This window comes from Pelobates fuscus, chromosome 4 (genome assembly GCF_036172605.1).
Source record: "Pelobates fuscus isolate aPelFus1 chromosome 4, aPelFus1.pri, whole genome shotgun sequence".
Taxonomy (NCBI): Eukaryota; Metazoa; Chordata; class Amphibia; order Anura; family Pelobatidae; genus Pelobates; species Pelobates fuscus.
In genome coordinates, this window is record NC_086320.1 from 333,221,586 (window position 1) to 333,232,808 (window position 11,223).

Below are 11,223 nucleotides of genomic sequence, written 5' to 3' on the forward strand. Positions count from 1 at the left end.
GATCAAAGATCTCCATCACCGACATGCCCATTCTTCTGTTGGGGGAGGGCAGATGGCAGAGGCATATATGGAGAGATCTCTTAGGCTAGCACTGCTTGATCTTCATTGTTGGCCAGGCTGTCTAATACCTCTATTGTATCAGAGCATTGCTGTGGCATAAATATATATATATATATATATATATATATAGTGTGGAGGGGCATTAAGAAAACTAGACTTGGGGCAACAAGGAGGGTAAATGTGGCCTTGGGTAGAATCCTGCTGACTGAGCCATTACCACAAATGCAGGACTTTTAAAGAACTTTCTTATAAGGCATTATAGTTGGGATCACCTCTGACTTGAAGTGAGAGTTTTAGACTAGGTCATACCATTTAAAACATCTCCCAAACTTCCTATGAAGGTCATAAAATGACTATGTTAAACATATGGCCATTAATGATGGATGAAGCAGGAATCATGCTGCTCATCATATGTCATAAATTATTTACATAAATATTGAAGTCACTTTTATATATAATGCAATGTTGGTAATTGACTTGGAGTCCTTCCTTTAATGATACTATCAGAGCAGGGGAGAGGCTACAAAAGTGAACCCTTTCATGATATATGATACAACAGGAACTTATTTATTGTGATTTGTTGTGATGAAGAGGTTAACATACCTCTTTTTATTTTTATATAAGGTATATTTTTGTAAATGGGACCTATGCACGATGAGGGTTGAAAATTGCATTGGCAACATTCTTCAGTCATCATATATGAATGCGTAATTTATTTATTTTACTCTTAGGCAAAATGATCAGAAAGAGAACAGTGATCCAACCTTCACAGGGTGATGGGAGACCGTGTCCTTCATTAATGGATCAATCCAAGCCTTGTTCTGTGAAGCCTTGCTATAGATGGCAGTATGGATATTGGTCTGTGTGCAGAGTTGAGGTATGCCATAGGAGGTGCATTTTTACTGAATCTGGGTATCTATCTTTGGCCACACCTGCCGTAGCCTTTCCATTTACCATTAATATTGTTTTTTTCTTTTTTTTTTTGTAATACTGTCTGTTCTGATCTAGTATCAAATCATATTCAACAGATTTTCATAGATTTTTTAGTTGTTTAGATAGAAGATAATAAAGATTTAAAAGAGTCTACGTGTGCTACTCTCTATGAGTTGTGTAAGAATATGACATTTATTTTTCATTAGTGTCTTTCAGATATATATCAATATATTTGTCAGAATCGCCTAATATTTTTCTGTATGATCACACAATTAGTGTACTTTTTAAATCATCATTATTTGAACTTTATCTTTTCACATTTTTCAAAACATCAAAAATCAAAGCGTTCTTTTACAAATTTCACTGTTTCTTAGGATGCTCAATGCGGTGAAGGAATGAGATTCAGAAATATTTCTTGCGTTGTCTATGATGGTTCAAGAGAAGATTCTGGTAAAGTAGTGGATGAAGAGTTCTGTGGAGATGTTGAACTTATTGTGAATGGAGACAAGAACATAATTTTGGAGGAATCATGCACTGTGCCTTGTCCTGGTAAATACATATGTTAATAATTGTCATATTTTTTTTTTTTTGTCATTACTTCTGATTTTTAAATTATCAGCTGTTCTTTAATTCTTTAAAACATGTCAGCAATAAAATGCACTTTATGTTTTCAAAACCCATGTACACAAATGTTATATTTCAGATAGAATGGTAGTGAGAGAATATGTGCGGAATAATTGACGACAGGCCCTTGAATTATAAGAAAAATAATGCACACCCGAGGTGGTTTGCCTGATTTATTTATAAGGGAAGGGGTATGGGAAGGGCTAGGAGCCCTTTAAGCTTAGAGCAAAACCTACACATCCTGGTTAAGCTGAGATTGGTTGGTGATATGCAGCTGCTGTCCTTCATTCATTTCCCTTTAGATATGATCTGTGAGGAGCTAGGGATAGAGACCCCCTCTGTCTCCCCAGCTACTCCCCTTGTGTATTAATATTGAAAGGCTGAATTAAACCAACTGTAAATAATAGCTTCTGCTCGGAGTGGAAATCCCACCAATGCCACCAATCTTAAGTGGTAGAGGGACAAATTAAATGAAAGCATACAAATAAATAAATGACAGTTAAGGAAATGTACAATATATACAAATGTAAATGACATATACATATTTTGTGTTTAAGGTGACTGTTACTTGGATGAGTGGTCAGAATGGAGTTTGTGTCAGTTGACTTGTGTTAATAGTGAAGATCTTGGTTTTGGGGGCGTTAAAGTTCGGTCAAGGGCAGTGATAATTCAAGAAATGGAAAATCAACATCTTTGTCCAGAACAAGCTTTAGAAACCAAATCATGTTATGGTAAGTTATGGAACAGGGAAGATTGTTTTTAAGAGAAAGGAATGCAAGCATTTAAGAAGAACTGTGGGAAATTGAAACAAATACAGCTCAATATATGTAGGAAAACAAATGTGGTAAATAGCTTAGTAATGTATTTTCTTAATGGATTTAAAAAAAGTAATATGACTTTTAATTACCTCTATTCTTTAAATTATCATCCATCTAGAGATCTTAACAGTTCATCACCAAGGCATATTTTTTAAGTTGACTCACTGCAAGAAATTGCATTTCAAAATAAGTTGGTTTCAACATGTCTGACTGCAAGTAAATAATCAGCTACCACCATATTGATTAAACACTGACTTGGTTTCTCATTTTAGGCTCAAAATGCTTTTAATGTGAATAAAGTCTACATGTAGGCATATACTACATATAAATGTTACTTACTAAAGATATACTTAGTATAAAAGCTATTACAGTTAATGAACACTAGTCTTGTGCATGGCAAGATTTTTCAGTTGTTCCAAACAAAGCTTTCTATTGAGACGTTGAGTAATATGCATGCTCAGTTTGGCCATAATTGTAGCTAGCTGCCACATAAAAAAATAATTTTAAAAAGGCTTGGTGCCAGTATATGACCCCCACATTAGTACAAGGGAGGTTTAAAACCATTGATGGCTTGTCTGCTAAAAAGGAAACAGCGAGTAATTGTTTACAGTAATATATCACTAGAGCTTGGACAGGTGTTGCTTCCCAATCGCTAGTAATGGGCAGGGAGGACCTAGTACAAATTTACCCATTGCCCCCACCCGTGGGAATCGGGGCTCATGGCTGCTGTTAGGGAAATGAACAAGGAGGACCTAATGTTTCCCCCCACCAGCTTCCACCCATAGGTGGCTGATCTGTTATATTAATAATTGGGTGGACCTAGTTTCCCTCCAACCTCCACCCATGGATGACAGGTGGGAGCTCTGTATATAGAAGGGGGGTGGACATGCCATTATCTCTCCCTCTAAACAAAGCTGCCACCCACTCTTACATTCTCAAAGGAGTAACCCCAGCACAGACTGAAGAGGGGGTGGGCATGCAAATATATCTTTAAATCTTAAATCTACAAGTAAAGTCATGAAATGAACACTGTACATCTATTTATAGAATTTGCATACTATCCACTACATTATATCTACATTATCATCCACTATGGGCATAAATCATGAAGAGGACATAGAGTACATAGGCATTATTTATATTGAAGAACGGTTACAGCAAATAATATATCCATGGGAGATGTGCATTAAACTCCCAGCTAAAGTAGAACGAGAATGGTTATGGTTTAAGCAAAGATGCACAATGGCAAATCCAGTCTAACTTGGCTCAGCAGGACTATTAAAATATATATTCACAATGGGCTGTGAGTTATGGGTAACACAATGGTTGATTTGCGTTTCTATAAGCTCACAGGTTTGAAAATGATCATTGTGTGAGTAGATGCCATTGCAAATAATTCTGTAGACAATACAAGTGAAAATAGCCATAGTTTAAAAACACAGTAAACACGATCTTCTCTTAAAGCAATACAGTATTTAATGTTGAATTTTTTTTAAATGCTGTTTAGTAGATATATCCCAGAAGAAAACAAGTAATTCATCCTGCATGTTTTCTTTTGCTGCAACATGAAAAAATCACTTGCAAAAGCTGCAGACCTACAATCTGCAGCCTAGATAAATATAAAAATGTATTCTTCATGGCAAAATACACTGATGATGTGATTATAAAATATTTCAACCAGTTACTATTTACCTGCAGATGGTCAGTGCTTTGAGTACAAATGGTTGTCCAGTCCATGGAAAGGATCTTCTCGTTCAGTCTGGTGTCAAAGATCTGATGGGTTAAATGTATCAGGTAAATATAGTTGGAAAATAACTATTATAAGGTGTATAATATATTACTTTTCTATTATAAATTGCTATTATAACTTACAAGAGCTGAACCTAAGCAAATTTAAATTATGAACAAATTAAAGTGTACTCACTTTTGTTGCCAACGGTTTAGACATTAATGGCTGTGTGTTGAGTTATTTTGAGGGGACAGCAAATTTACACTGTTATATTATTATTATTATTATTATTGCCATTTATATAGCGCCAACAGATTCCGTAGCGCTTTACAATATTATGAGAGTGGGGATGAAACTATAAATAGGACAATTACAATAAAACTTTAAAGAGGACCCTGCTCAAACGAGCTTACAGTCTATAGGAGGTGAGGTATAAGACACGTTAGGACAGGAAATATCAATCAAATAGGGTGGGAGTGAAGCAGAGCTGGAGGAGAGAGTAAAGCACTGCCCTATAAGAGAGAGCAAGAGACAGGTATGTAAGGTAGAGGTTACTCTGGGAGGCCATAAGCTTTCCTAAAGAGATGGGTTGTAAGGCACTTCTTAAAGGATTGAAGGACTGTACACTTACTACTTTACATAGTAGGAGAGTAATTTATTTAGTGTTGTCACATGAAAAGATATAATAAAATATTTACAAAAATGTGAGTGGTGTACTCACTTTTGTGAGATATTCTGTATATTTGTGTGTGTGTGTGTGTGTGTGTGTATATATTTACACACACACATACATACTCTTTAAATGTGTAGGTATCTATATATGATATATCTTTCCTTGTGTTTGTTTGTCTGTCTAAATGTCTTGGTTTTGTCTATCTTTCTGTTGTTCTGACAATCTGTTAAATAAACAGGGTCCTTAAATTTTAATGCCGTTTTAAATTATCTGTACCAGTACATTTTCAGTATTTATAATGTACTGTACCTGTACCTAAAGTGGAAGAAAAAGCATTCTGGAATAATATAGGGTGTTTTAATTAAAAAAAAAAACAAAAAAAAAACACCATTTTTATTTTCTGTTTCACAGGAGGCTGTTTAGAGGTACAACAGCCAGAGCGAGAGAGATCATGTACTCCACCATGTAACCAGCAACACTCATACTGTACAGAGGTAAGAACCAATTCATCTGAGACAGGAAAAACGAGTCATTATTCTGCAGTTCTGCAACATTAATTGTGCATTGCTAAATAAGTACAAAGAAGATGAATACAAATCTGCATGGAGTCAAGAGTGGCATAAGTATGATCAATTGTGTCCTTGTTATTTCTGTTGAAATTTTAATTCGAAAGCCATAATGTAGTGTTTTCCCAGTTGTTTTATTGCTTATCATATTAGCCTCCTGCTACTAATAAAATACCCCCTGCTGTTTGCTGTTTAGTACAGTTACATTGATCACTTTGATAAAATGAAACTATACTCCGGCATGCAAAAGGTCATATTATTTTTAATAGATTATGTGCATAAAAATAACATGTATATTATTTTCCTTTTTCTTAGACAGGCTCATGTGGATGTGAAGATGGGTATACTGAAGTGACATCATCTGATGGCACACTAGATCAATGTACTTTAATTCCCGTTGTGATTATCCCTACGACAGAGGACAAAAAAGGTGATGTAAAAACGAGTCGTGCTATTAATCCCACCCAACCATCAAGCAGCCAATCAGGTTATGGTGGCAGAACATGGTTCTTGCAACCATTTGGTTCAGGTAAGTAAAACACTATAAATTAGGCATTTTTTGCAATTAATCTTTTTTATTTTTTATGGGAAGTATGCATGACCCTATCACACCTAATTAATTAGAGAATATTCTGAAGATTTAGAAATCACCTGTGATTTAGATGAGAAAGATTTTAGGTTTCTAAAAGGTTACTAATTTGCTTGATGATACATTTTTATGGTAAACAAATATATATTGTAAATATGTATATATTTTAACATTTCTATTTCCCTATTATTTTGCTTTATTTAACCTCCAATCTGTCCCATGTGCTCAATCTCCTCTGTTTCTTGAATACTAATACATTATGTTGAGTACATTGTGTCATATGTAACAAGAACGCACACTTTGCATACAGCACACTTGTAGTTTATACATTTTTGGATAATTTAATTTCAAAACTGGTTTATTCGCTAAGAAGTGTCAAAATTGCTAAATCAAGAAACCCAAATTGTTAGATTAAGATTAAAGTAACCAGATTTTAGCAGAACAGAAGATTTTTTCCAGTTTTATTTTTTGGGCCTAAATTTGGCAGTTTGGTTTTGAGTTCCCTATTGTGTACTATTTATTGAATTTAACCACACAGCACTGTATCTATACATTTACTTGTAGCTAATGAGATGTATATATTAAATAGTATGCTCTTTGTATGTACTCCGGAGAAATATTTCCATGAAAATGCACTTTGAGGGGGTATGAAAAAAGGTGGCTCAGCTTATTTCTGCTTTTAGTTGTAGTCACTAGTCCAAACTCGTGAATTAAGGTAACTCTTTAACTGTCACTAACATTTAGAAATAATATTACAAGTATAGCTTATGACTGTGCATTAGTTTGGCTTTACTAACTAAACTAACATTCACTGTTCCTAGATGGGAGACTGAAGACGTGGGTTTATGGGGTTGCCGCAGGTGCTCTTGTATTGCTCATCTTTATTGTTTCTATGATCTATTTGGCCTGGTGAGTCCACTGCCTATTCACACGTATAACAATTAAATGCTCATCTTCCCATTCATTTTATATGGATTCCTAGCATACCATTCTAAATTCCTTCACATATGCTCTCATTCAAATGAGTAAGCACTATTTGTCTCATGTATGTATCAGTGTTAATTTTGGCAGGAAAATTTCAATAGTCTTTTGAATAAAAAGCCATTTTAGTTTTTGTCGTATTTTAGTCATCTGAATTGTTTAAGTTGACTAAATGTCCAGTAGATTCAAGGCTACACGACTCCCTCATGTGTCTCATTCTCCCAGCACCCCCCCCCCCCCCCCATGTGCCTCTTTCCCTCAGCCTTCCGTGTGTCTCATTTCCTCTCCTCACTCCCCCATGTGTCTTACCTGCCAGTGTTAATTTTGGCAGCAAATTTCTATTTAGTTTTAGTCCTAGTCTTTTGACTAAAAAGTAATTTTAGTTTTAGACGTATTTTAGTCATCTGAATTGTTTTAGTTTTAGTCTAGCTTTAGTTGACTAAACTCTGACTAAAATTGTTAGTCGAGAAAATTAACACTAGTATGTATTTTCTTCCTAAATTATATTACTAACTCGACTATGGATTGGGTTGAATGTAATTAATTTAAATCAAAGGTATACAGGGTTGACCTAATAACAAAAGACAAGTTTTATATTGTACACTTATTATGTTGTGCTTGTGGAAAAATATAGGTTCAAAATTCCACAGTTTGCTTCTTCTATTCTTATTTAGGAAACAATGAAACTGTGCCGTGTACAATCAACAGATCATTTAAAAGCCTAAATATTTTATCTTTGTTTTACCATACTGTCAAGCTTAATATATTTCAAACATATCTTCTTTGCATCTTGTTATCTTATAAGAACATATTCAAACTGTGTTTTTTTTTTCTTTTCTGTATTGAAACATGAATAATGCCCTTTATATTTTTTCTGGTGTTGCAAACTTTGATTTCTTTTTCCAGTTAGAGTGTGTTTGAGAAATTTGAAATAGTTTTTGTAATGTAGAATTGCTAAAGTACTACTTTAATTTTTTTTTCAAAGTAAAAAGCCCAAGAAGCCCCCGAGAAGACAGAACAACCGCCTGAAACCTTTAACCTTAGCATATGACGGAGATGCGGACATGTAAAACACGTACATAAATGAACAATGGGACATTGTACTTTACGTTAACAGTAACAGGAGGATCGGGATTTTGAAAAGAAAAAAAAAAATACAAAACACTGGAGAATGGAATGAAAGCAACTAATCACAATAATCCAGTGGATAGTTGAGACAATATTGAAAGATGATGAGCTTGATGGCAATTTAATTTTGTGCAAAGAATTTGTTCCGATTCTTCGTGAAGTCTACACACGGCAAGCCAATAACTCTGTAAAACCTGTCTATATGTAAATTTACAAATCTCTAGGCTACTAAAAGACTTGGCCTACTGTGTTAATCTGATTTAAGAAGTCCACATTAGTTATACCATGTTCTGACAACTCTCTTCACAGCTATTATTCTCTTAATAACTATGTGTCTTTTTGTTGTTATCCGAAATATCAGTGAAAACTGTTCCTTGACATCAAACAGATGATATCTTCAAAGACGTTCAGCAGTGAAGCAGCTGATATAGTGTTTTTAAATTCCAAGCCCAAATCAGAAAGTCAGAAGAAGGACTTTCTAGTGTCTGTGCCACAACTGCAACTTACACAAACATTTCTTCTAATGCAGTATTTTATAGCAGCTAATACCTTATAAATACTCACTTGTAAATGTTACATTGTTTCTACGTTCTCTCTCTCCTAAGGTTGCCTACATTTTTTTGCTATATGTAAGGCAAGATATTGCACTATATTAGTGCAGCATGATATGCACTTAACTTAGTATTGCCATAGAAAATGCCTCTTTTCATAAGGGATGGTGTGTCTTGTGCTAGCAGTGTCATGTAGACATTTCAAAATCAGAAAGATTAAATGAGGAAGAGAGTAGAGTTTTGTGACAGGATAAAATCAACAATCTCATTTGTACATATATTATCGGGTTTTGTCACAATAGCTGTTTTATAGTTAGATGAGTTGATGTATATTGTTTCCTGCTCAAAAACAATATGAGATGTCCACCTTCTTATTCATTTATGGTATAAACTCAGAATGACCTAAATATTTTGCAGTTTTTCTGTATTTCAAAATATAAGTCTAATTTATAGTTTTGAAAACATCCAACATACATTTTATAGCAGTCAAAACAACATTTTTGATGAGAAAATAAGAGCCACATATTAAATAAGCAGTTACTGTTTTATTATGATACATTTAAATGCATTATTCACAATTCTGTCAGTAATTAGAATTCTGCTCCTATGTGGTTTTCCAAAAATCATCTGATAAAAGTTACCAACTTTCATAAAGGTATACACCACTTGCAACTGCCCGTCTTCCTTTTAACTCTACGCTACTATTATTTCCATAGAACAACTGCTGATTTATTATTGAATTGCATCGTAAACTTCAGTAAATTTATTTATTTGCAAATTCCAGTCACAAATTGAAAGACACAATACAATATATGTCAGTGGTTTTTAATCTTTGAGTAAGGTTCCTAAATTGGGTCCCCATCCTGTTTTCACTCAATCGCTATTGGGATTTGGGAAGTCAACTACTATAAATTGTTTTCTATAACAATTGTATTTCCCGTTGGGGTACTTATTTCCTTCCCCAATGTAGTGTTGACCTTTTTAAAATATTTTAAAACCATTTTTGAAAAAATATTATTTTACACTTTACCTTATTCCATGTTTGTGTCCCTGTCGAAAATGATTAGGAAACACCATTTCTGGTAATTCCTTTCTTAGTTCTATGTTTGTTTGTGTTTTTTTGACAAATGCTGCATTGAAATAGTGGAGGGAAAAATACCATTGTGTATTTATTGGACAATATAATATGTGTACATGTATCAAACTTGAAATATATAACTTTTTGTTGAAATATTGGTTGTATACTATGACAAATACCAGGTGTGTACACCAAACAGTAAAATAAGAGCATGGTTATATATCATTAATCTGTTACTTTTCACATCTGAGCTACTGATGTACTTAGCTTCTAAAGTTGAAAAAATATAAATGATGTGCTTTTTATTGTCTATAGTTAGTATACCCCACATTGTACAATTATATCTTGTGCATTTTATTATCTATATATTTTCAAAGGGCATCACACAGTTATTGGATTATTTTAGGCATTATGTTTCCATATAACTACTATTTCTGTATGTTGGTAATTTCTTATATAAACCATTTGTATGCCAACATAAACATAACAAGTTTCTGAATTATGTAACCGAACTGTATCCGCTATGAAATATCCTAGTAAACAAACATACAATAATATATTCTCAGCAAACTGAATTGTAATATTGGTGTTATTATACACACTTTGGTTACATTTAATTTTCAGTGTACTTTTGGATTGTCAAGAGAAGAATGCCAATAACCATGATACAACAACAACAAAAAAAAAATATATATATAAAATGAAAGTTTCTAAAATGTAATTGAAAAACAACTACGTTTAATTCAGCAACTGGTTAAATATATTTCCAAGAAAGTAATAACTTAATATTGATGGATCATTCAGTGTTCTCTATTGGCGAGCTAAGTAATATTTGAGTAACTCTTAGGCACATAAATTTCTATTTATATCATACAAAATCTGCGATTTATAATAATGCATGAAAAGTAAAATTTGGTAATAAGAATAATATTCTTATCATTCGTGTCATGTTTCAACATGTAGGGGCTTATTAAATTAAAAAAAAGTAGACTAATTTGAATGAAAAAGCGACCTTTAAGGGAACCACACATTTTATCCCAAATCATATAATTACTCTGCCAGCTTTGATCACAGCAAGTTACCGTTTAGTGATTTTAAACCCCATTGTTGTGGTGAATCATATTCTAATAGGTTTTCCAAGTCCTTTATTTAGATCCACCCATAAATATGGTCATAGAATTGTTTATAACATATAATTTAGGGCTTAAATATTATTAAAGGGACGCTGTAGGCACTATAACCATTTCATCTTATGGTAATGGTTATAGTGCCTGGAGTCCCCTGGCACTATCCATCCATTTAGTACTGAACATTTTTGAGCAGCTTGACATTAAATAGTTGTCCCTTGCCACCCATCTCCCGGCCACTATTGGGGTATGACAAAAGATTAATGACACAGTTCCTTCTAGCCATTCCAGTAGAGATGTATGTTTGTGAATTTATCTGCAGTTTTATACAAATAATTTTTAGTAAATTTAATAATTGTGTGCATT

The 11,223-nt window shown here is 33.6% G+C and overlaps 1 protein-coding gene across 1 annotated transcript in view; it reads left to right on the forward strand.

Annotated features, from left to right (window-relative positions):
- THSD7A (thrombospondin type 1 domain containing 7A) overlaps window positions 1–10,758 on the forward strand; it is a 279,525-nt gene extending 268,767 nt beyond the window's left edge. Inside the window, exons 22-29 of the mRNA XM_063452416.1 lie at window positions 792–937; window positions 1,368–1,542; window positions 2,175–2,348; window positions 4,134–4,229; window positions 5,249–5,331; window positions 5,719–5,932; window positions 6,814–6,901; window positions 7,959–10,758. Coding sequence (XP_063308486.1) covers window positions 792–937; window positions 1,368–1,542; window positions 2,175–2,348; window positions 4,134–4,229; window positions 5,249–5,331; window positions 5,719–5,932; window positions 6,814–6,901; window positions 7,959–8,043 — 1,061 coding nt within the window. The 3' untranslated portion in view covers window positions 8,044–10,758. The remainder of the gene's footprint in view (window positions 1–791; window positions 938–1,367; window positions 1,543–2,174; window positions 2,349–4,133; window positions 4,230–5,248; window positions 5,332–5,718; window positions 5,933–6,813; window positions 6,902–7,958) is intronic.
- Window positions 10,759–11,223: the final 465 nt, after the last annotated feature.